Genomic DNA, 26,619 nt, shown 5'->3' on the forward strand with positions numbered 1-26,619 from the left:
TTGCCTTGGACAGTGAAAACATGCTCAGCCCTAAAGGGACAGTAAATTAAAATTTCACTATTCAAATACAGCATGCAATACAACATGCAATTTTAAAATAACTTTTTAATTTACATTTATTATCAAATTTGATTCATTTTTATGGCATCTTGATTTAAAGAGAAAATCTAGGTAGGATTATAAAGGCTCAGGAATGTGCACCTTTCTTTAGAACTCTATGGCAGAAGTGTTTGCAACATTGTTTGAAGCAATGTTATACACAACACTGCTGCTATAGAGTGATGAAGAAGATACATGCATGCTCCTGAGCCTCTTTGAGCCTACCGACATTTACTATTCAAATAAGGATACTAAAAGAACAAAGCAAATTTGATATTAGAAGTAAATTGGAATGCTGTTTAAAATTGCATGCTCTCTCTGAATCATGAACATTTCATTTTTAATTTACTGTACTACTGTCTACTGTGCAGCATTTATCCATTTTAGCTTTACTGATGTATTTATATCACCTGACATCTATTATTGCAATAACTGTTTTATCAAACAAGGGGCAAGATTACATATGCAGCATCGCCCGCAAAAGCCGGAGACGCCAGTTTTTACGCGATTTTGGTATCACATATATGGTGCCGCATATAAATTCGGCGCTTATATATTTCAACCGTCGCCCACAATTTTTACTCCCATAAGCATTGCAAATCGGTATCACATATTTAATGCAGGGACTTATGCGGCTAAAATGGAGAAATATTACTCCATTTTCACCTCGCCACACATAGGCAGGCGCAGCAAGCCTTATGATGAAAATGTGAGCACTGTAACTCCCGTAACTGCCTGAAAATATTAACTAACACCTAACGCATGCGCAATATCTATCTACCTGTCAACCGCAATCCCCCACCGCAATAACTAATAAAGTATATTAACCCCTAATCCCCCATTAACCCAGATCGTACTAAACCTAATAAATGTATTAACCCCTAATCCGCCATTAACCCACATCACAATAAACCTAATAAAACTATTAACCCCATAATCCGCCATTAACCCACATCGCAATAAACCTAATAAAACTATTAACCCCTAATCCACCAAACCCACACAAAGCAATAATACTAATAAATCTATTAACCCCTAATCCACCAAACCCTCACAACGCAAATAACTTATTAAATTACTAAACACCCTAACCTAACACCCCCTAAATTGACCCCAATTACCTAAATTAAAAAATACTAAGTTATAATTAAAATAAAAAAGCTAACATTACTTAAAAAAAAAACTAAAATTAAATTAATCTAAGAATACAAAAAATAAAAAAGTCTAACATTAAATAAATTAATAAACCAAATTATCAAAAATTAAACCTAATCCGTATGAAAATAAAAAAGCCCCCCCCCAAATAAAAAAACCCTGTTACAGGCACCAGGTTGCAAGGGTTAAACTTCTACCCCCCTACTACCTCACGCCTGTTGTTTCTCAGTGGATATGGGCTCCTTAGAGCCATCGCAATCTCTAGGAATCTTTGTGTGCTTGTTTTTGGGTTCCTACTTTGTCAGAGATGAGCTGATCTCTGACCAGAAAAACCCTCCTAGGCTGGCCGGGCTCCTGGAACTCCCGATCAACCGCCTCACAAAGGACACCCGCCTAACCCCTCTCCGGCTGGCTAGGCTCCTGGAACTCCTGGGAAAATTGTGGGATTGTCCTTTGTTTTATCAAGATGAGTTCCTGTATAAATGTTGTGTGTGTGTCCCAATAAAGAGTTCTTCTTTGTTCCACCTAAATGCTAGTTGTCTAGTTATTTGGGGGGGGGGGGGATTGCTAAAATCACTTTCTCTACTCTAGATAGCAGCTGTTTTTAGGTGTTGGAAGATTGTTTCGGCAGAGCTATCCAGTCGGGGTAGCAGGGGATCCGTCAGTGGTGGCAGAGGTGGGATGCTTACATATACCTGGAGAATTCAAACCACCACCTGAAGACTTCCATGGATGGAGCGCTATGATCGGCCCCGGAAAGAAGCACTGAAAGCCTTGCTGCGTACTAGAGGGATAGTTACCGGCAGCAAGACAAAAGAAGCTATCATAGCCGAGCTAATGGCAGATGACTAGGCTAGGGCCCCCGATATGGAAGCAGGTGGTAGCCTAGACAGTGACTCCACAGACACCTCCTCCCAGGGGACTATGACATCCAGTTTGGATAATAAAATCCGATGGAGAATATCCCTCCTGGGACCCAACCCGTCCCCGGAAGCTGTCGCTAGGACTATATCCAAGGTCAGCCAGATTTGCATGCTGGAGCTTCGGGCATTTAAGGATGATGGGGCCGAAGAGGTTGACTGAGTGCCAATCTTGGCTGAAAAGCTGGCCGGCAAGGCAGCGGAAGCTTACCATACTGTTCCTCCCGAGGAGAAGGACTATGGCTGGATGAAGGAACGCATCCTTACCCGGTATGGGCTCACCCCAAAGGCCCATCGACAATAGATCAGGGATCTATACAGACAAGACGGGCAACCATATATCGAGTGGACCCACCGGTTAGCCTGCTCCTTGAACTCCTGGATTACAGGTTGCCATGTAACCACACTGGAGGAGGCACTGCAGCTCATCCTCCTGGAGCAATTTTCCTCCCGCATCTCGGCCCAGATCTGGGACTGGATTAAGGATAGGAAACCAAGGACTGCTGATCGGGCGGCCGTACTGGCCGACCAATACGTGGATGACCGGCGCCAGACCCGCACCACCCTGGTTCCAGGCCAGGCCCCAGTACCTACCCGACACCCTCAACCTTGTCTAAACCTTGCTTCCGAGGTCAGATGCACAAACTCCCGCAAGTCTTTTGAATGCGGACAGGTGGTGCACCTCCGATACCACTGCCTGCCCAAGACAACCGCAGCCTCTCCACACCTGCAGCCAAGGCACCCCCCAACCCTGCAGTGGGCTTAAGCTACAGCCCCAGGATACCAAATGGCCGCCCATTTATACACTTATGAGGACCACCGCGACCCCTCTGTCGAATGGGACAGTGAGAAGATTGGAGTCCTGCATGAGGTGGGAACAGCATCCGCGGACAATCGCCAGCATCATTTCCAGGAATTTATGGTCAACGGACAGGCTGCCCAGGGATTAAGGGACACTGGTGCTATGCTCACCTTGATCCAGCCTCACCTGGCCCCCAATTCCAGCCACTCCGGGAAAACCATCAGTATCCGAGTGGCTGGCGGCGCTGTTGTCCAGGCTCCCGTAGCACCGTCTATTTGAACTGGGGTGCAGGTGCCCGTGCTGTGCAGGTGGGCATTATGAGGAAGTTGCCGGACAAGGTGCTTTTAGGCAATGACCTCGGCCACCTTGTCTATGCCTTTGTGGGAGATACTCTCCCGGACATGGCAGCAGTTGTCACCTGCCAGCGGACCTGACAGCAAGGCATTTCTCCAGGACTGGGACCACAGGTAAGACCAGTTTCCCTGACTACCTCTCAACCCCATCCCGACCTCCTTCCCAGACTCTACCCATTCCTGACGAACTGTCCCAACTACCCCCTTGCCTCCAACCCCAGACCTACTGCCTGACCAGCCTATTATTCTCCCTGACCAACTTCCCTGCGCATCCCCATCCGACTTCGCCCAAGCCAACCTGAGTGACCCGGCCCCATACAGAGACCAAGTAGGGTCCGACCCCCAAGGACCCGGTGAGGAGCGCTTCCAGTGGGTGGGAGGGTTCCTGTACTTAATCTCCAAGAGACAGAAGGGTCAGGTGCCTAATCTGCTATGAATAGGACATGACATTCCCCTAGCCAGGCACTTAGGGAAGACCCGAACCCATCACCTCCTAGATCAGATCTATTAGTGGCCTGGAATCAGAACAGAAATTAAGGAATATTGTAGAACGTGTGAAGTATGTAAGAAGGTAGGGAAAACCGGCGACCACAAGAAAGCTCCCCTGCACTCCTTCCCCATTATTGACGAACCCTTCAACAGAGTTGCTGTGGATATAGTAGGTCCATTAGCCCAACCCAGTCCCTCCGGAAAGAAATATATTCTCATTGTGGTGGACTATGCCACCCGGTACCCGGAGGCAATCCTTCTGGCCAATTTGCAGGCGGAAACTGTGGCAGATGCCCTGCTCTGGATATTCACCAGGGTAGGCTTCCCCCAGGAAATTATCTCCGGTAAGGGAACACAGTTCACTGTGGACATTACTAGGCAGCTATGGAAGTTGTGCGGCATTAAACCCCTGCACAGCACGCCTTATCACCCCCAAACTAATGGCTTATGCGAGAGGTTTAATGGAACCTTAAAGCAGATGCGAAGGACCTTCTCTGCCACCCACAAAGATTGGGAAAGATTCTTGCCGCACTTCCTCTTTGCCTACAGAGAGGTGCCCCCAGGAATCCACAGGGTTCTCCCCTTTTGAGTTAGTTTATGGTAGGCAAGTACGGGGACCCTTGGATCTTGTTAGACACTGGAAAGGGGGCTCCGAGGAGAAAGGACACTCCATTGTAGAGTACGTCCTCCGCCTCCGGAATAGACTGAAGGATCTCACCAACCAAGTTCAGGGGAACCTCCAGAGAGCTCAGAGTAAGCAGAAGCGGAATCCTCATACCCGCACACTGATAGTGGGACAGGCTGCCTGGCAAGGCTCTTACCGGGTAGTAGAGCAAATTAATGACACCACTTACCTAGTAGCCAAATGCTCAGATGGCAGGATCCAGAGATTCTTCCATGTGAACATGCTGAAGGCATACTCCGGGCGAGCCCAAGATGTGGCCGCAATATGTGCCCCGGCTGTGGAGGACTAATATAGTCTCCCCATGCCGGAGCTTCCCCTTCCCAACAAAACCCCCCAAGGAATAGCTGATATCGCCCTAGATGAGAGGTAGCAAGTCCAGCACTTACTAGAAGGCCGGCAAGAGATGTTCTCTAATGTCCCCGGGTATACCACAGTGACCATACACTGAGTAGAGACTCCGGGACAGACCCACCCTGAGGCAGGCCGCTTACAGAGTCCCCGAAGTCGTCAGAGACAGTATGCACCAGGAGCTCCGGGGAATGTTGGACCTCGGTGTTGTTGAGCCGTCCAACAGTCCCTGGGCCTCCCCGGTAATACTGGTACCCAAGAAAGATGACACTACCCGGTTCTGCATTGACTACCGTAAGCTCAATGACAGAACCACCACCGACACCTACCTCATGCCCCGAGTTGATGACCTCCTGGACAGAATTGCCCAAGGTAATTTCCTGACCACTCTTGACCTTTGCAAGGGATACTGGCAGATCCCTCTAGACCCCAAGTCAGCCCTTAAGTCTGCCTTCATCACCCCTTTCGGCCTCTACCAGTTCACGGTAATGCCATTTAGGATGAAGAATGCTCCAGCCACCTTCCAGAGAATGGTGGACCGCTTGCTGGATGACCTCCAAGACTATGCCTGCGTATATCTGGATGACATCGCCATCTTTAGCGACACCTGGGAGGACCATTTGTTCCATCTATGAGTTGTCCTAGATCGCCTCAGGGCCGCCAGGCTCACTCTGAAGCTCAACAAATGCACTATAGGGCGCTCAGAGATCCAGTACCTGGGCCACTGATTGGGCTGTGGGAAGCAGCGATCAGAGCCAGCCAAACTTGAGGCAGTGGCAAACTTGCCCACCCCTCGAACCAAGACCCAACTCTTAGCATTCCTAGGAACCGCCAGTTATTATCGACGGTTCATCCCTAATTACAGTACTCTAGCAAAACTCCTGACCGACCTGACCCATAAAAGACTGCCACAACAGGTCCTGTGGGCCCCAGAATGCGAGACTGCCTTCCTGAGCCTCAAGGCTGCTTTGGTCTCTGCCCCTGTCTTGGCCGCTCTTAACCCCAACAAACGTTTTTGTGTTCATACAGATGCCTCCATGTTCGGGTTGGGAGCTGTCCTAAGTCAAGTGGACGAAGGAGGACAAGACCACTCCGTAGCCTACAACTTCAACATTCAATACATTCAACATTCATAGCCCTTCAACTTCAACATTCAATACAGGCCGGGAAAAAGCAATGGAAATGCTGATGGACACTCCCAGCAGACTGAAATAGAGTTCTCCTCTGACAGCCCCAAGTAGACCCATGTGGATCTAGCCGGGTCTGCCGAACTGGAAGGGAGGAGTTTTTACTTGCAAGGGTAAAACCCCTACCCCCTACTACCTCACCCTGTTGTTTCTCAGCAGACTTCGGCTCCTCAGAGCCACCGCAATCTCTAGGAATCTTTGTGTGCTTGTTTTTGGGTTCCTACTTTGTCAGAGAAGAGCTGGTCTCTGACCGGAAAAAACCCTCCTAGGCTGGCTGGGCTTTTAGAACTCCCGGTTGGCCACTTCACAACGGACACCCGCCTAACCCCTCTCCGGATGGCCGGGCTTCTGGAACTCCCATGAAAATTGTTGGATTGTCCTTTGTCTTATCAAGATGAGTTCCTGTATAAATGTTGTGTGTTTGCCCCAATAAAGAGTTCTTCTTTGTTCCACCTAAATGCTAGTTGTCTAGTTATTTGGGTGGGGATTGCTGAAATCACTTTCTCTCCGCTACATAGTGGCTGGTGCCAGGTGTTGGAAAATTGTTTTGGCGGAGCTACCCAGTTGGGGTAGCAGGGGATCCATCACATCTCCCTAATCTAATACTAAACTACCAATAGCCCTTTAAAGGGCCTTTTGTAGGGCATTGCCCTAAGTTAAACAGCTCTTTTACCTTAAAAAATACTAAATCCTGCCTCTAACAATAAAACCCTTTAAACCCCCCAAAATAAATAAACCTAACACTAAATAAACCTAAACTACCCATTGCCCCTAAAGGGGCATTTGTATGGACATTGCCCTTAATAGGGCCTTCAGCTCTTTTACAGCCCTTACAAGGGCATTCAGCTCTTTTAAGAGTGCCCATTAAAACCCTAATCCCCCCCAAAAAATCCTAACTCTAACCCCCCAAATAGGTACTCACCGTTCCTGAAGTCCGGCAGGGAAGGTCCTGTTCCAGGTGGTGAAGTCTTCTTCCAAGTGGCCGACATCTTCTTCCAAGCGGGGACCACTTCCTTCTTCATCCAGGACCAAGCCGGTGCGGAGTGGAGATGAGCGCGGAGCAAGACCGGTGACCATGGAGCGTGGAAGATCCTCTTTGTATCATCACCACCGTACACTGAATAGTGAATTCAAGGTATGCGTTTAAATATGGTGTCCCTTACATTCCTATTGGCTGATTTGACAATAGAATCTCTGCTCATCTCTGCTCCGCACCAGCTTGGTCCTGGATGAAGGAGGAAGTGGTCTACGCTTGGAAGAAGATGTCAGCCACATAAGTGTTTAAACTGACCAATTGTTTTTTGTTTATTTTTTAGGGGTTTTTTTTAAACCTACTACATATTCATTTTTGACATTTTATAAATGAACAGTTTTTTCTTAAAGACATTTGGAAAGAATTTACATAAAAAGTTGCTCAAAAAAATACAGTAACAATGTAAAAATGTAAGCGGCTATTGATTCATAAACACATAAATAAAAACAACTGTGACAATATTGAAAACACTATAAGTAAATGAGTCTGAAACAGCATTACGTAAAACAGAGTTCCATGAATGGATTTTATTAAATCTAGGCTATTATTTGTATGCAATAATTAAAGGGATAGAACAATCATAATTGAGACGTGTATGGGTGCATTTACTAGAAATTATTCTAGTAAAATTATTAATGTCTTTAAGTGGCATATGCACAAATGATGTGCAGACCTGTGCAACAGTATTCAAGCTCAGAAAGGTGGCGGTGGTGTGTATTTTGCCCGTGAAGACTTAATTTGTATCATATTAGCCACTGTTGACTCTCTGAGAATGTGCAGTATTTGAATGCTGATGCACGGGCCCTCACAGCATATGTGCGCATGTCGCTATAAAACAAATATAACATACTAGAAGCATTTTTGCTAATGGAAATATATTTAAGATATGCTTCTAACTAAAAACTTCTATAAATTGTTTAGTTTATACATGAACTGCAAAATCTACAGACACTTATTTACAGAGCAGAGCAGTCAGCTTGTGTCATTGCTTTTCTTGCTATCTAGAGCACTTTCTAAAAGAAAGCCCACTAGACATGACCAAATGCATTAGATGCCACAATCTGGCAAACTTACTTGTCTTTCTCTTTATTCGATAAAAAAATGTTACGTGTTGTTTATGCTCAGACATCAAATTGTTTTTTCTTGCTTACAGCTATTTTGAAAATGATGTTTTTCAAATCAAGAGTATTAATACTTCCAAGTATTAAATAATATGATCCAATCAATTTCATGTTTTATTTTAATCTAAAGCATACAGTATGTTTTATCTGTAGCCTTAAAAATTAAATACTTTATAATTGTCTTTGTTTTTATATATTCTTTGCAACTTTAGGATCAATTAAGAATTGACGATTGTGTTGTACTGTGAGGATAGAACATGTAAACACTTTACATAGTATAAATTAAATATTTTGGCCCAGATTATAAGTGGCACCCTATATAGCGATTTTGCATGTGCGCAAACACCGGGGCATTAACTTTTATTTGCACTTGGTGACTGCGAATATCGCACTAACTTCTTCTCCCCATAGACTTGAATGGAGAGCACAACTTAAAAAAACTAACACTTATCGCTTGCGCACTAACCTGACAATATGTTAGACCAACTGCGCTTACCTGAAGTGAGTAATAAAGATTTTACTTTCCTATGTTCTTCACATAGGTAAAAATGTATTTATAAATATTTATTTTTATATATATATATATATATATATATATATATATATATATATATATATATATATATATATATAACTTATCTATCTATACAGGTATAGAAATATATACAAATATATATAGAAATAAATATTTAGAAATACAAAGAACATTTTCTTCTAAGTAAAGAATATTGAAATGTTAAATATTTACATAAAGCACATAATTCAAATTAATATTCAATAAAAATTATTTTCTTGTTTTCAGGTATTTGAGTGGAAAGGGCTCCAAAGTGTATGTGTATGTATATATATATATATATATATATATATATACACACACATGTGTATATATGTATGTATATACATATATACACATATAAACACATAAATAATCATATATACACATAGATACATATATATACATACACATATTTACACATGTATATGTAAATATACTGTATATACATTATAGCCCTTTCCATTCAAACATCTTGTCATATAGCATATACCTTTTAACCCTTATAAATATTTTTAATTAATATTTATATTAATCATTTTTACCAGATAGTTTATATATGAGTGTAACACTTTATTTTTATGTATTTACATTGTGTTTAAGTGCAACTTTTTATTTAGCCCTAACCCTTTACGCGAGGACTTCAGTCGCGCCAACCTGACGAGCGCAAATTTAGTTTGCGCTTGTGCAGTCCCATTTACTTGTATTTCTTCAGTTTTTTATGAGTAATTTTGTGACCAAATAACTATAGCTTAGTAAGAAAAAGCTTGTAAAATGAGGAACTCAGTTAAACCTGAACATATACAAGTGTATTTAAAAAAGAGCTAAGAGATGTCTTGAAAACAATTAAAAGCAGAGCAAAATCTATAAGGACATATGAAAATGATCCTTCATTTTATAGGTTAACCAGTATTTCACTTTAGCCATGTTAATAAATATGTTTAGTGCTTAAAGGGACATTCTACTGTAAAACTGGTTTCACCTTAAAGTGAAGATCAATTTAGATGAATAGGTGCACAGCTTTTAATAATCCTATTAAAAACAAGGGCACTTTAATTCATAAAAATTGACATTTTACTTGTTTTCTTCAAATACTTTTTAATCTTCACAGCCACTCCAGCAAATCCCCCGGCTGTCAAAGCTTCTTCATACGTCAGAAATGACAATCCTGACAGGCGCGGCAGCGTTTCCTCCGTCCGTTGCAAATGAGGAATCCAGCTTCCTCCAATCACGGCATTGCCTCAGGCCAAGATTCCTCCGGGGAGAAAGCCGTAATTGGAGGAAGTTGGATTTGTCATTCCTGACGTATGAAGAGGCTTTCGACAGCCAGGGGATTTGCTGGAGTGGCTGTGAAGATTAAAAAGTATTTGAAGAAAACGAGTGAAATGTCAATTTTGATTAATTAAAGTGCCCTTGTTTTTAATAGGATTATTAAAAACCGGGCACCGATTCATCTAAATTGACCTTCACTTTAATGTGTTCCTTATAACTTGTCAGAGAGGTTGCAGAATAAAATGTATGGGAAATTGTTCCTTTATGTTTGATTTTGTATATGAAATAGCTGTTTTTGCTGCTAAAAGGCTACTCAAGAACATGCCCATATTAATGGACTGAGCCTGCAGAAATAACAGACCTCCTAATCGTATCTCTTTCTCTGTACATAAAGCTCATTATCATTTTATCTCTTTATCTATATACAAAAGTAATTGCATAGAAAGAGCATTTGAAAAGTAAAATGTTATTGCCCATCTCTCCCCCTCTCTCTCAGGAACTTGCTTGCTGCCTCTTGTTTACATAACTTTTCTACAGAGAATACTCAAATATTCGTATTTTCAGTATAGTTGGTGGTTTCAAAGGGCCAAAACAGGTATTTTAAAGGTAAAAAAAAGTTATGGCGCTATTCATAAACAATTTTATGCACTCCGGCATGTAAAACAAATAATTGGGAACACATTAAAGCAGAGAAAAGCTTTAAGAAAATTGTCGTTTGTGAGTCTTAAAGGGACATGATACTGTAGTAATGAGCCTCGTATTGGGCTTTACAAATATGAATACCTTCTACATTATCTACAAAAGGTAAAAAAGACTAAAAACTTTATTCTACATGTTGCGTGTGAGTATGTGTGTGTGAAACTTGTGGAGTGTGTAGACAGGTAGAGAGAGAGAGAGTATTATGAGCTGTATTCATTTCTCTTTTTAGATAACCCAACACAGATTGGAAGTGCACATGTTACTATAAAGGTTTTAGATGTTAACGACAACGCTCCTGTGTTCACCAAGTTCTTTGAAACCTTCATGTGTGAAAATGCAAAGGCTGGACAGGTAAAATACTTTTTTTCATAAATGTTTTTTTATTTAAAGGGTCACTAAAGCCAAAATTAAATGTTCATGATTCAGATAGAGCTAGCAAGGGTGCTGAACCAAAAATGGGCCGGATTCTTAGCTTACATTCCTACTTTTTCAAATAAAGATACCAAGAAAACGAAGAAACATTGATAATAGGAGTAAATTAGAAAGTAGCTTAAAATTGGGTTTACTATCCCTTTAAGCACGATTTCAGTTCTCATTGCTGCTTTACATAACCTGAACAAACTAAAAATCAGTTGCTTTTCCGTGTTTCAAAGTTTAGAAATATGTAAATCATCATAGCTATATTTGCAATTTATTTTGCATATTAATAGACACTAATTCACAGAGTGAAGTAATAACTTACTAAAGTAAGAATATGCAATATAGTTATTAATATGAATTGTATCTGATTTTTAAACACTGAAAAAATAATACTAGTTTGACTCCACAATTATATCTTTTCAAGTGTGTTCTTTGATAAATTACTATTTAAATTAAAAAAGAACAACTAGCTGACCTTAATGTGGATTTGAACCTTTAAGTTCAGTAGGGTACTGATGTGCTCTATACACCAAAATATATGGTATCTAGCAAACTCTTTTTTGTAGTAATTGATTTTATAATTAGAGACATTCCGGACAAAATTGGAATCCACATGAATGCATTTCAGTTTTGAAAAGAAGCCTTTTTAAAATATATATGTATTAGTAAAAATACTTCTAATAAAAGCTATAGCTTTATATGTTGTGTTTCCTTTTTTTTAGCTGATACAAACAGTCAGTGCAGAAGACCAAGATGATCCACAAGAGGGTCAGCACATATATTACAGTCTGGCTCCAGAGGCAGCTAATAACCCAAACTTTACTATAAGGGACAACCAAGGTAATCTAAATAATGTAGCAATTTTTGAAGACAATGATAATTATGCAATATTTCTGTTTTATCTGTATTGTAAACCTGCCATATAAAAAGCTGGTTTGAGTAAAAGTTATGTTATTTGGCAGCATCTGTATGTTGTAGAGCATTATATCTTTTTTATTAGTGTAGTTCAAATTATCTTGTATCAAACGTGAATGATATCTGTCTGTTCAAATGTATTGTAATTCAACATGCTTTATTTTAAGGGGCATTAAAGGCATTATATATGGATGGATGGATGGATAAATAGATAGACAGACAGAGGGACAGATGGACGAATAGAGGAATACATGGATAAATGAATAGTATATGCAATCAATTAAGCATAGCATTAATTGCATGATAGATAGTAACATAGATAGATAGATGATAGATAGATAGATAGATAGATAGATAGACATATGATTGGACGGATTGATAAATGCATAGAATATGCAATCAATTAACCACTTATGCCTATTGGACATGGCTACTACGCCACAGGGTACTTTGGCTAGCGTTCCCTGTTGATGTAATTACTATGTCCAACCATCTTCCTCATGGGATGGTGCTGTTGGTAATGTGAGAGAGTCAGGATGGGCTGGGCGGACCATCGCCGGAGGGGGCCGGATCGCTACACTGCAGAAAATTTATACACAGAGAAGGGGGCCCTACAACAAGATCGCTTGGAAAGGGGAGGTAGGGAGGGCGAGAGGGGCTGCTACACTACAGAAATATTCTCTAATTAATAAATTAATTTGAAAAAACTATATAAACATGTATACACTGGGTACTGGCAGACAGCTGCCAGTACCTAAGATGGTGGAGACCATTAGGATTGGGATTAGAGATGTGTTTGTGAGCAATCAGAGATGTGGAGGGTAAGGAGAATCATGAAATGCAGAAAAATATAATAATGAATTAAAATAAACATTAGCCCTAAAACTTCATACTGGCAAACAGTCAGTCAGTATGAAGTTTTAGGGCTAATGTTTATTTTAATTCATTTTTTTTCTGCAGTGTATGATTCCCCTTACCCTCCCACATCTCTGATCGCTCACAAACACATCTCTAACCCCACTCCTAATCACCCTTGCCAGCTAACTAATTAACCCCTTCACTGCCGGGAATTTCAGAAGTGTGTTGTGCAGCTGCAATTAAGGTCTTCTAATTACCCCCCCACACACAAAAAAAGCCATGCATATCTGCTATTTCTGAATGAAGGGGATCCCAGAGAAGACTTTACAATCATTTGTATTATAAATGCAATAGTTGTGTGCAAATTATTTAATTGAGAACCGCAAAGTTTGTGAAAAAGTTAATTTTGTAAATATGACCAAATGTGGTAGCAAAAAAGTGACATGAAATTATAACAAAATGGGCCTAGATTAATACCTTGGGTTATCTACTAAAAACATATGTATAGTTTTGATACGTAAATTTAAAAAAGCTCTATTTCTGTTTAAATTGAGTGATAGCAAAAATGCTGAAAATTTCACTGTATTTTGGGCAAGTTTTTCCCTGATCCTTAAAGGGTTAAGCACTGCATTAACATCATGATAGATAGATAGATAGATAGATAGATAGATAGATAGATAGATAGATAGATAGATAGATAGATAGAGGGACAGATGTATGGATAAATGTATAGCTTATGCAATTAATTAAGCACTGCATTAATAGTATGACAGATAGATAGATAGATAGACAGATAGATAGATAGATGATAGATAGATAGATAGATAGATAGATGATAGATAGATAGATAGATAGACGGATAGATAGACGGATAGATGGATAAATGAGTAGTATATGCAATTTATTAAGCATTGCTTTGCAGTTCAGGGACACATCTTGTGAAGGCATCTTAAATATTGTTTATTTTATCTCATTTGCTGTGGCCACATGCAAATCAGATTATTCACTTATCTACAAGTCACTATGTATTATGTTCCAGGTCTGGGAATCCACCTGAGACAGTGTAAAAAACACAACCCGACACATGCAAAAAGCCGAACTTAGAATGTTTATATGTGTATATATGTCTTGTCTGTAGATACATATATATACAATTAAATACATAAATACATATGAACACACATTTAAACACACACACACATACATTTTATATATATATATATATATATATATATATATATATATACACATACATACATACATACATACATAAATATACATATTTAGACATGTATGTTTCTCTATGTTAAAGCCCTTTGCATGCCTTTTTTTCTAACCCCGGAGACCTCATATCTTTGAGCCCTAATAACTTTTTTATGCAATTTTTAAAAAAAATTATAGTGTTATTATGAGCGTAACTGAACTTTTCAATGTATTTTTTACGTGTTTTCTGACATTTTTATTTGTCTCGTGTAACAGTTAACCAGAGTTCACCGTTCGCATTTACTTTTAATTTGTAATATGAACATTCCTTCAGACATGCACAAACAGCCGTGACAAACCTGATATCTCTCACGTAAAACAGTTAGAGTGCCACTCGTAATCTGGCCTATAATATCCCTTTAACTAATTAGGCGTTATACTTCATTAAAGTCTAAGGGAATAATTGCAGAAAATGTATGTCATATACTTTGAAGTGGAAAAAGATTCAGCCAAAAAATGCACATAAATCATAAAGCTTTGTTTTTAATTGATTTCTTTAAACATTTGCTGACTAACCAAAAGATGCATATAATATAAAATTAAATATTATTCTTTTTTCTTTTCTTTTTTTTTTTACAAAAAGCAATGATTATGCCTTTAGTTACTGCATAAATATTTCCAACAGATATGAAAAAGCGGCCAACTATTTGTATACATAGAGCATTGTTCATTCTGATCAAAGATGATAGCTTGGTATGAGGCAGACACGTTCAACTGAGGATGTCATAAACTGTATTTGATCATCAGTATCTACTTGTGTGTTTGAAAACACAAATAGGGAATAGTAAGCAAATGCGAATTTGAGAACAGAGATTAAAAATGATAGATTTAGGAATTGTTACAGAGACTTATAATGCCAAAAGGAACAAGTTGTGTAATTCAGCCATTTAAAGGTTTAGGATCTTTAATCAGATAATTAAAATTTAAACACGTTGGGCTGAATTTACCATTTGTACTTGCACATATTTGCACAAAATCTGAATACTAGCAGTTTCAGTGCTTGCCAAGTAATCGGGAATGTGGAACCAAAGTGTGTAATGGGTGTTTGCCGCCTCTCCTGTAATATGCAACATGGAATGTTTTGTCTTTTTTTACCCAAGCATAACCTTATTGTAGTTTGGTTTGTAGATTACTATAAGCTTTGTAATTAACAGCTGGCATTCAGGTTCCTGTTAATGAGTCTATAAAGGAGAACAACTGTCCTTGAGTTATTTGGCTGGCAATGCGGCACAATCATTTTTTATTATTGTTTCTTTTTATTGTACAGATTTTGTAATGCAATAAAGTTAGACATTGCTGCTGTTACACAATAAAAATGTGTAAATCAGAAATGTCATACTCTTAATAAAGGAACAATAGCATAAATTTATTATTTAAACAGTATAAGGTCACAGTAGTTATGTGCCTATTTATCACAATATTATTCAATGGATTCTATTATCAGTAGGTGCTTTAGAAGACAAAATCTTTCCACTGAAGAATTACAATGATTTTAATCATTTTATTCGTCCAACAAAATTTGTGAACATTTCTCAAATACTATTTAAATTAATAAAAAAAAAGAAATACATTTTTGAAACATAAGCAGGTGAAGGGCACTAAACAGAACAGCATCATTCTCTTTCACAAAAACATTAGTTTGTAGTAGACATCTCACTGGCTGATTTGAAGTGTACACATTGTATGTATATATATATATATATATATATATATATATATATATATATATATATATATATATATATATATATATATACAGTATTAAAATAGACTGCACAGGTTATATAAGTATCACAATTTATTAAAAAAGAAATAAAAAGTGTCACACACTGTGAATCATACATATAGAGTACAATATAAAAGCAATATGACAAACACAAGGCTAAATAAAACATATCTAAATTGATAAGGATAAAAAGTCTGTATGTGGAGAGAAAAAATAAACTGCTTGCCTGGCCAGGTGTGTATTCAACACTACATATTTCAGGGCTCCTCCCCTGCCTCAGGTGAAACTGGATATTTACGTTGATTATGGTTAATTTGTTTGTCTTCTGGCTGTAAATATAGCTGTTTCTGTTGTTTATTTTGATAACCTTACATTATAAATAACCCACCCTTATATAACATCTACTTGTCTCCAAAACAAGGAAATGTGTATTTTCAGGTGTGTTGCTGATTTGGAAAAATTAATTTATTTTTTTATTTAAAAATAGTTTTAGAGTCGTCTAAGATTGTTTCATTGAGAAACAAAATAAATGGCTTACTAGGCTGTCAGAAAGTGGGCAATAAAGGCTGCAAGAAAGTGATCAGAACATTATGTAGAAATATCTTGAGAATCTTGCAGTAAGCATTTGGTGAGGTGGAAAGTTGTGTATTATAAGCAGGATTATGACTTCTCAAACTGGAAGTAAAAGGTGTTTGGTTAAGATTTAGGTGTTTAAAGGAGTCATGTAGTTTTAGGAAGGTCAAATTATTAAAGGGATATTAAAGAGATGTTAATCAGTCTGTTGTATTGTTGTAATAAAAAACACTATGCAGTGGCTTACACTCAATATAAATAATTGTATATATATTATTCATCTATTTAAATGGATTTTATGTTTTATTTCTGTTTTTTACACTACATTTGTACAGTGTCCTTTCTTTCCTGTCACACCCCGACAAAAGGTTTATCTTAGCCTGATGTCATAAATCTTCTAGTCTGGTTTACTATATAGTGAATAGACTAGATAACAGGGAGTCAGATTTGTGCAAGTGAAGAACTAACAGAATAATACTTAGGTTTTAAAAATCGTTATCATTCTGAGGGCATAGGCTACACTGATAATTTCTTAGTGTTCATTTTGCATGCAAACAAGTAAGTTGTTTGCTTTTTTATCCACAATATGTTTATTTTTATGTTTACTTTGATTTAACATATTTGTTTTTACCAAAGGAGTACTGGTTAATATCCCTTCAAGAACCTCTATCTGTTGTGTCCAACCCTCCATAAAAAGGCCAAAATCCAAACTATTCAGCTGATCACAATGCATTATAAAAGATAATCACATTAGGGTACCAACACATATAATAGTGAATTTAGTAGCAAACCCATTAATATTTTCTAAAGGAGTGTGATTAGCCCCTTTGTAATTAGGGTTTTCTCCACAATTATACAAATCAAAAAGCTGGTACAGACAGACCTTAGTTACATCATTTGTTTTTACCCTGCCTAGCGAGCGTAGGGCAAGCGCTCTTTTTACACAAAAGCAACAGGTGTTTAATGTCCCTTTAAATGGCCATTTACTAAATATTACATTTCTAAAAAGATGCATTCTATTAGTGTTTTTTTGTTTTGTTTTTTAAAATGTGATAGTCGTGTTTTTTTTTTTATAAACCTGTTTTTCTTAGAGATATAAAAACCATAGCATATGCAATTTCAAGGAATTGACTTGGAATTATGTCTAAAGACCTTTCACTTTTTGTGACTAACCAAAAATGGCATAGGAATTCAAATGGTTAATCCCACTGAAGAATCCTCACAGCACATTAAGAAATATACTGCAATTTTCTGCATATTAGACACGTGAGGCAAAGAGAGGCAGCAGACAAATGATTTTTTTTGTGCCGTTAGAATTATGATGTTTCTTATATGCACTTGTGTCTTCTATTCCAAAGTCAGTATCTACCTTCAGTTTTCAAAAAGAAATTCACATAACATAAATATTTTTTTTCTCTGTTTAGATAACACAGCTTGGATATTAACCAGACGATCAGGCTTCAGACAGTCTGAACAAAGTACATTCTACCTCCCAATCCTGATAGCCGATAATGGGCGCCCCATGCTGAGTAGCACCGGTACACTAACTGTCCAAGTATGCAGCTGTGATGAAGATGGGGATATAATGTCCTGCAGTGCTGAGTCCTACACATTACCCATAAGCCTCAGCAGAGGAGCACTGATTGCTATTCTTGCCTGCATCTTTGTATTATTAGGTAACGTGATGAAGTCATATTTCAATCAAAAATATATTTGTAGCAAATAAAAGGGCATTTGCAATTATTTATATTATAGCCAGTAATAACAGTATTGTATATACTGTATATTTTATTAATTTGATTAAGTAACATAGTGATATTTTTTACAAAAAGTGTTTATTCAGTATTATAAAGATGTTAGGATATAGGTAAAAAGTGTTTTTAATTTACTTGTGTCCAATTCAACCCAAAAGAAGTCCAGGTTTTTGCTGGGTCTTTTAATTTAAGGTCATTTCAATCCATCAAAAAAAATAAAAATGTTTTTTTGCAATTGTTCCAAGGTTTTGTTTCACTTTGCACCCTCTTTACTGTATGGATATTTGTTTCCAAACCCAATCTTTTATATTTTCACAACAGAATCGATGCAAAGATATACCACATTCTTGTATGAAATATAGTACATGGGATCAAAATAAGCAGTGACAAACACAGTACAGATAACATCAAATACAATTGCTGGGCAAATGTTTTAAGCAGGTGTGAAACAAAGCTGTAAAGTAAGAATGGTTTAAAAAATGTACATATTAATAGTTTATTTGTATCTATTTACAAAGTGCAAAGTGAGTTAACAGAGGTATAAAATCTAAATCAAATCAATATTTGGTGTGGCCACCCTTTGCCTTCAGCATCAATTCTTTTAAGTACACTTGCACACAGTTTTTTAAGGAGCTTGGCAGGTAGATTGTTCCAAACATCTTGGAGAACTAATCACAGTTTGTCTGTGGATCTAGGCAGCCTTAGTTGCTTCTGTCTCTTCATATAATTCCAAACAGACTCAATGATGTTGAGATCAGGATTTTGTGGTGGCCATATCACTACTTCCAGGACTCCTTGTTCTTCCTTGAACTGACAATAGTTGTTAATGACTTTGGCTGTATGTTTAGGGTTGTCGTCATTCTGCAGAATACATTTGGGGTCAGTCAGATGCCTGTCTGATGGTATTGCGTGATGCATAAGTATCTGCCTGTAGGTTTTAGCATTTAGGAGACCATTAAGTCTGACCAAATCCCCAACTCCATTTAAACAAATGCAGCCCCAAACATACAAGGATTCATCACCATGTTTCATTGTTGCCTGGAGACACTCATTCTTGTACCGCTCTCTATCCCTTCGGCAAACAAACTGCCTTCTGCTAAAGCCAAATATTTCAAATTTGGACTCAGTCCAGAGAACATGCTGCAATTATTCTGCATCCCAGTTCTTGTATTTTAATGCATAATTGAGTTGTTTGGGCTTGTTTCCACGTTGGAAGTATGGCTTGGAAGCAAGTCTTCCTTGACCAGATTTCTCCGGATAGTAGATGGGTGTGCCAGGTTCCTACAGGTTTCTGCCAATTCTGAGCCAATGTCACTGCTGGACATCTTAAGATTCCAAAGGGAAGTAAGCAGAATGTGTCTTTCCTTGGTCAACCACTGTGTCCACAGTTCTCAGTCCTAAGAAAAAAAGTAACATGTGATATGGGTAGACTTAAAAGGCCTTTCTCCAACATTGGTGTGTCCGGTCCACGGCGTCATCCTTACTTGTGGGATATTCTCTTCCCCAACAGGAAATGGCAAAGAGTCCCAGCAAAGCTGGTCACATGATCCCTCCTAGGCTCCGCCCACCCCAGTCATTCTCTTTGCCGTTGCACAGGCAACATCTCCACGGAGATGGTTAAGAGTTTTTTGGTGTTTAAATGTAGTTTTTATTCTTCTATCAAGTGTTTGTTATTTTAAAATAGTGCTGGTATGTACTATTTACTCTGAAACAGAAAAGGATGAAGATTTCTGTTTGTAAGAGGAAGATGATTTTAGCAGACAGTAACTAAAATCGATTGCTGTTTCCACACAGGACTGTTGAGATGAAGTAACTTCAGTTGGGGGAAACAGTTAGCAGACCTTTCTGCTTAAGGTATGACTAGCCATATTTCTAACAAGACCATGTAATGCTGGAAGGCTGTCATTTCCCCTCATGGGGACCGGTAAGCCATTTTCTTAGTCAAATATAAAAGAATAAAGGGCTTAAAAAAAGGGCTTAAAAACTGGTAGACATTTTTATGGGCTAAAACGATTGCTTTATTGGGGCATATTATGCAGATTGTAGCTTATAATTGGCATTATAATCTTGGGGAACGTTTAAAAAATGGCAGGCACTGTGTTGGACACCTTTTTTAGTCTGGGGGCCTTTCTAGTTATAGACTCAGCCTCATTTTCGCGCCATTACTGCGCAGTTGTTTTTGGAGAGCAAGGCATGCAGATGCATGTGTGAGGATCTAAGAATCACTAAAAAAGCTTCTAGAAGGCGTCATTTGGTATCGTATTCCCCTCTGGACTTGGTTGGGTCTCAGCAAAGCATATAGCTGGGACTGTATAGGGGTTAAATTTAAGGGTTAAAGCTCTGAAATTTGGTGTGCAATACTTTTAATGCTTTAAGACACTGTGGTGAAATTTTGGTGAATTTTGAACAATTCCTTCATACTTTTTCACATATTCAGTAATAAAGTGTTTTCAGTTTGAAATTTAAAGTGACAGTAACGGTTTTATTTTAAAACGTTTTTTGTGCTTTGTTGACAAGTTTAAGCCTGTTTAACATGTCTGTACCATCAGATAAGCTATGTTCTATATGTATGAAAGCCAATGTGTCTCCCCATTTAAATTTATGTGATAATTGTGCCATAGTGTCCAAACAAAGTAAGGACAGTAATGCCACAGATAATGATATTGCCCAAGATGATTCCTCAAATGAGGGGAGTAAACATGATACTACATCATCCCCTACTGTGTCTACACCAGTTATGCCCACACAGGAGGCCCCTAGTACATCTAGTGCGCCAATACTTATTACCATGCAACAATTAACGGCTGTAATGGATAACTCCATAGCAAATCTTTTATCCAAAATGCCTACTTATCAGAGAAAGCGCGATTGCTCTGTTTTAAACACTGAAGAGCAAGAGGACGCTGATGATAACTGTTCTGACATACCCTCACACCAATCTCAAGGGGCCATGAGGGAGGTTTTGTCTGATGGAGAAATCTCAGATTCAGGAAAAATTTCTCATCAAGCTGAACCTGATGTTGTGACATTTAAATTTAAATTAGAACATCTCCGCGCACTGCTTAAGTAGGTGTTATCTACTCTGGATGATTGTGACAATTTGGTCATTCCAGAGAAATTATGTAAGATGGACAAGTTCCTAGAGGTTCCGGTGCCCCCCGACGCTTTTCCTATACCCAAGCGGGTGGCGGACATAGTAAATAAAGAGTGGGAAAGGCCCGGCATACCTTTTGTTCCCCCCCCTATATTTAAGAAATTATTTCCTATAGTCGACCCCAGAAAGGACTTATGGCTGACAGTCCCCAAGGTCGAGGGGGCGGTTTCTACTCTAAACAAACGCACTACTATTCCTATCGAAGATAGTTGTGCTTTCAAAGATCCTATGGATAAGAAATTAGAGGGTTTGCTTAAAAAGATTTTTGTACAGCAAGGTTACCTTCTACAACCAATTTCATGCATTGTTCCTGTCACTACGGCAGCGTGCTTCTGGTTCGAAGAACTAGAAAAGTCGCTCAGTAAAGAATCTTCGTATGAGGAGGTTATGGACAGAGTTCAAGCACTTAAATTGGCTAACTCTTTTGTTTTAGATGCCGCTTTGCAATTAGCTAGATTAGCGGCGAAAAATTCAGGGTTTGCTATCGTGGCGCGCAGAGCGCTTTGGCTAAAGTCTTGGTCAGCGGATGTGTCTTCCAAGACAAAATTGCTTAACATTCCTTTCAAAGGTAAAACATTATTTGGACCTGATTTGAAAGAGATTATTTCAGACATCACTGGGGGAAAGGGCCACGCCCTCCCACAGGATAGGTCTTTTAAGGCTAAAAATAAGCCTAATTTTTGTCCCTTTCGCAGAAACGGACCAGCCTCTAATTCTGTATCCTCTAAGCAAGAGGGTAATACTTCTCAACCCAAACCAGCCTGGAAACCAATGCAAGGCTGGAACAAGGGTAAGCAGGCCAAGAAGCCTACCACTTCTACCAAAACAGCATGAAGGGATAGCCCCCGATCCGGGACCAGATCTAGTGGGGGGCAGACTTTCTCTCTTTGCTCAGGCTTGGGCAAGAGATGTTCAAGATCCTTGGGCGCTAGAAATAGTTTCTCAAGGTTATCTCCTGGAATTCAAGGAACTACCCCCAAGGGGAAGGTTCCACAGGTCTCAATTATCTTCAAACCAAATAAAGAGACAGGCATTCTTACATTGTGTAGAAGACCTGTTAAAGATGGGAGTGATACATCCAGTTCCAATAAGAGAACAAGGAATGGGATTTTATTCCAATCTGTTCATAGTTCCCAAAAAAGAGGGAACATTCAGACCAATTTTGGATCTAAAGATCCTAAACAAATTTCTCAGGGTACCATCGTTCAAAATGGAAACTATTCGAACGATCCTACCTACTATCCAGGAAAATCAATTTATGACTACCATGGATTTAAAGGATGCGTACCTACATATTCCTATCCACAAGGAACATCATCAGTTCCTAAGGTTCGCTTTTCTGGACAAGCATTACCAGTTTGTGGCACTTCCATTCGGATTAGCCACTGCTCCAAGGATTTTCACAAAGGTACTTGGGTCCCTTCTAGCGGTTCTAAGACCAAGGGGCATTGCAGTAGTACCTTACTTGGACGACATCCTGATTCAAGCGTCGTCCCTGTCAAAAGCAAAGGCTCATACGGACATCGTCCTAGCCTTTCTCAGATCTCACGGATGGAAGGTGAACAAAGAAAAAAGTTCTCTGTCCCCGTCAACAAGAGTTCCCTTCTTGGGAACAATAATAGATTCCTTAGAAATGAGGATTTTTCTGACAGAGGTCAGAAAATCAAAACTTCTAAGCTCTTGTCAAGTACTTCATTCTGTTCCTCGTCCTTCCATAGCGCAGTGCATGGAAGTAATAGGATTGATGGTTGCAACAATGGACATAGTTCCTTTTGCACTAATTCATCTAAGACCATTACAACTGTGCATGCTCAGACAGTGGAATGGGGATTATACAGACTTGTCTCCGACGATTCAAGTAGATCAAAAGACCAGAGATTCACTCCGTTGGTGGCTGACCCTGGACAATCTGTCACAGGGAATGAGCTTCCGCAGACCAGAGTGGGTCATTGTCACGACTGACGCCAGCCTAGTGGGCTGGGGCGCGGTCTGGGAATCCCTGAAAGCTCAGGGTCTATGGTCTCGGGAAGAGTCTCTTCTCCCGATAAACATTCTGGAACTGAGAGCGATATTCAATGCTCTCAGAGCTTGGCCTCAACTAGCAAAGGCCAAATTCATAAGGTTTCAGTCAGACAACATGAACTTTTTGGTTCTTGTATATCGTAACATTTTATGTTTCTCAACGGTAACCATTTCTTTGTGCTTCTTCAGAAGATCTAGTGCAGTATATCTGGAAACCCCTGTCTGCATTGAAAGTTCAGCTTGGGAGAGACCTTGCTGATGCAGTATGACTACCTTGTATCTTGTTGCTGTGCTCATTCTTACCTTGTGGTGTATGACTTTTGACATTAAACTATCTTCAGCAATCTCACCTTGCTAGCAGAGTTTGACTGTTTCTCATCCAGTCGTATTCCTCCTAAACAGCTGTCTCTATTTCAGTTAATGATTGTGTTTCAACCTACATAATAAATTGATGATCATTAGCAACTGTTTCATATAATTGTTTAATTATGCATCTGATTATATGCCTACAAAATCCCAAGTGTACCTGGAAGAATTGATGCTATTTCGAAGGCAAAGGGTGGTCACACCAAATATTGATTTATTTAGATTTTCCTTCTGTTCACTCACTTTGCATTTTGTTAATTGATTAAAACTATTAACATTTATATTTTTGAAAGCATTCTTACTTTACAGCATTTTTCCACACCTGCCTAAAAGTTTTGCACAGTGTACATGGTGCAAACACTAGTGCTCAAAAACTTATAACATTGTTGAAAGCATTCTTGCAAAACTGGTCCAGACATATGCACTCTACCTGCCTAGTTATGCTCTCCAACAATACAATTTAATATAAACAAATAAAATGTAGCAACAGAAATAAACTGTGAAGGTGTTTTTTTTAAATTGTATGTTCCATCTGAATCATGAAAAAAATGCCCCTTTAATTAATAATAATGAATGTCTGTGAGCACCTCTGTCAAATTATTATTATCAGTTATTTGTAGAGCGACAATAGATTTAATTCATGGCCTGTGCGCGATTAACTCTTTTCCATCATTCTGAGTTGAATCAACATTTTTTTCATGTCCAAGCAATTAACATTTCAATGATCATTTTATATGAACATGTTTTGTAGTAAAAAATGTAAATTTTGAATTGTATTTATTAAAATCTAAACTGTGTTTGACATCACTAAAACCAATTGCAGCCAACATATGCCATGCAAAATAGGCAAAATTTAAAGATATTTTTTTTTTTTTTTTTTTTAAATGCAAAAAACTAAACCAAAAGTGTTTGTTGGATTTGGAATACTACTGGTGAATAATCTCAATGCAAATATTAAAGGGACAAAATGATGAAAATGGAAATGTGCACAAGTGCATCTCAGTTTTAAAATGGAAGTCTTTTTGCAAAATAGTTTTAAGAATAAAAATATTTCTAGTGAAATTAGCAGCATACACACATATGTTGTGCATTCCCCCAGCACCCTAATTCAGACACTGTTTGATGCTTGGATTGTGGTGCATGAGGAATTCAAAGCATATGTACATATGCTGCTCAGACAGTAGTAACTTTTAAATGATGCATTTTTGCTAATAAAAGATAGAACATACAATTTTAAACAACTTGTCCTTTGCTGAAGGAGCAGCAAAGCACTACTGAGAGCTGGCTGAATACATCTAGTCATCCAATCACATAGAGACATATATGTGCAGACACCAATCACAAGTTAGCTCCCCACTAGTTTAGGATATATACATATTCTGTTTCAACAATGGATACCAAAAGAACAAAGCAAATTTGAAAATAGAATTCAGTTTAAGTGTCTACATCATGCAACTTTAATATTGACTTTCCTATCCCTTTAATGCTATATCAGTGCAGATATTAATATAAATACCATTTTACCTTTGTTTTTATAGTTATGTAATTCTTTATCTGAAATAACACATGGTGATATCTCACAAAATACATTTAAAAGGTCAGTAGTGTATGTACATCAAAACTCCTGACCTTAAAGGGACACTGAACCCATTTTTTTATTTCATGATTTAGATAAAACATGCCATTTTAAGCAACTTTCTAATTTACTCCTATTATCAAATATTCTTCATTCTCTTGGTATCTTTATTTGAAATGCAACAATGTAAGTTTAGATGCCGGCCCATTTTTGGTGAACAACCTGGGTTGTTCTTGCTGATTGGTGGATTAATTTAACCGACCAATAAACAAGTGCTATCCAGGGTTCTGAGCTAAAAAATTGCTTAGATGCCTTATTTTTCAAATAACAATAGCAAGAGAACAAAGAAAAATTGATAATAGGAGTAAATTAGAAAGATGCTTAAAATTGCATGCTCTATCTGAATCACAAAAGAAAAAATTTGGGTTCAGTGTCCCTTTAAAGATTATCTGATAAAAATAGTTTCATGAAATACTAACTCATTAATTCATTTTCAAAAAAATTCTAGATCCCTATAAATTAGCTGAAATTCTTGGTGCTGTTTAATAGAAATGCACATAATTTCTGGCAGATGGCAAAGAAAAAATATATGCAGAATAAAACTGAGTTATAGTCTTTGCAAATGACTGTTTGTAATTACTCTCAATTTTCATAAATTGTGCATATTAAACACTAGCTGTACAATAGGTGATCATATGATCTATGGTACCAAAAGCAAAAAAATAAAGGAGAGTTAGTGATTGATATAGCTTTAGAGATAATGTTCTGTGGAATAGTTTTCTAAAGGAGCAATTCCCTTACACATTCTTTTTCTCGCTGCCCCCTCCAAACACACACAGTTTATATTTTACAGTCTCTAGAAACTAAGCTGTCAAGTTGCTTTATAGTTCATGTTCCGTTCATGGCATCTCTGGGTCTTATTAACACACTATGGCAGCTGTTGCATTATAAAGTAGAATTTGTGGTCTCTAATCTGTTGGTACATGCATGTAAATTAGTTGTCAGTGGGTAATTTTATTCTCTGAAATTCTCAGTAGATATGGCTCATATAAAAATGGGTTTGTTTTAATACAACCTGTTCAGCTTTCTCATTAACCTTTATTAACTGCAATGCATACAACAGATATGGGAAACAATTATACCAAACAATTCTATTGCATTTTCAACACTAGAGTCAAACAGTCAAACCACAACAGGAATATTTTGTAAAATTCACTATGTTATGGTTTCATATTAAAATGTTTGCTTTAAATATTGCTTTGTAATTGTTTTACTT

At 38.2% G+C, this 26,619-nt stretch overlaps 1 protein-coding gene and 1 long non-coding RNA gene across 2 annotated transcripts in view; one reads left to right on the top strand and one right to left on the bottom strand.

Moving 5' to 3' along the window:
• The window catches only part of LOC128660678 (uncharacterized), a 331,547-nt gene that overhangs the window by 172,941 nt on the left and 131,987 nt on the right, over positions 1 to 26,619 (bottom strand). The window lies entirely within an intron of this gene.
• Positions 1 to 26,619, top strand: part of CDH20 (cadherin 20) — a 195,359-nt gene that overhangs the window by 167,161 nt on the left and 1,579 nt on the right. Inside the window, exons 9-11 of the mRNA XM_053714618.1 lie at positions 10,946 to 11,067; positions 11,859 to 11,976; positions 17,896 to 18,147. Coding sequence (XP_053570593.1) covers positions 10,946 to 11,067; positions 11,859 to 11,976; positions 17,896 to 18,147 — 492 coding nt within the window. The remainder of the gene's footprint in view (positions 1 to 10,945; positions 11,068 to 11,858; positions 11,977 to 17,895; positions 18,148 to 26,619) is intronic.

This window comes from Bombina bombina, chromosome 5 (genome assembly GCF_027579735.1).
Source record: "Bombina bombina isolate aBomBom1 chromosome 5, aBomBom1.pri, whole genome shotgun sequence".
In the NCBI taxonomy this organism is placed as follows: Eukaryota; Metazoa; Chordata; class Amphibia; order Anura; family Bombinatoridae; genus Bombina; species Bombina bombina.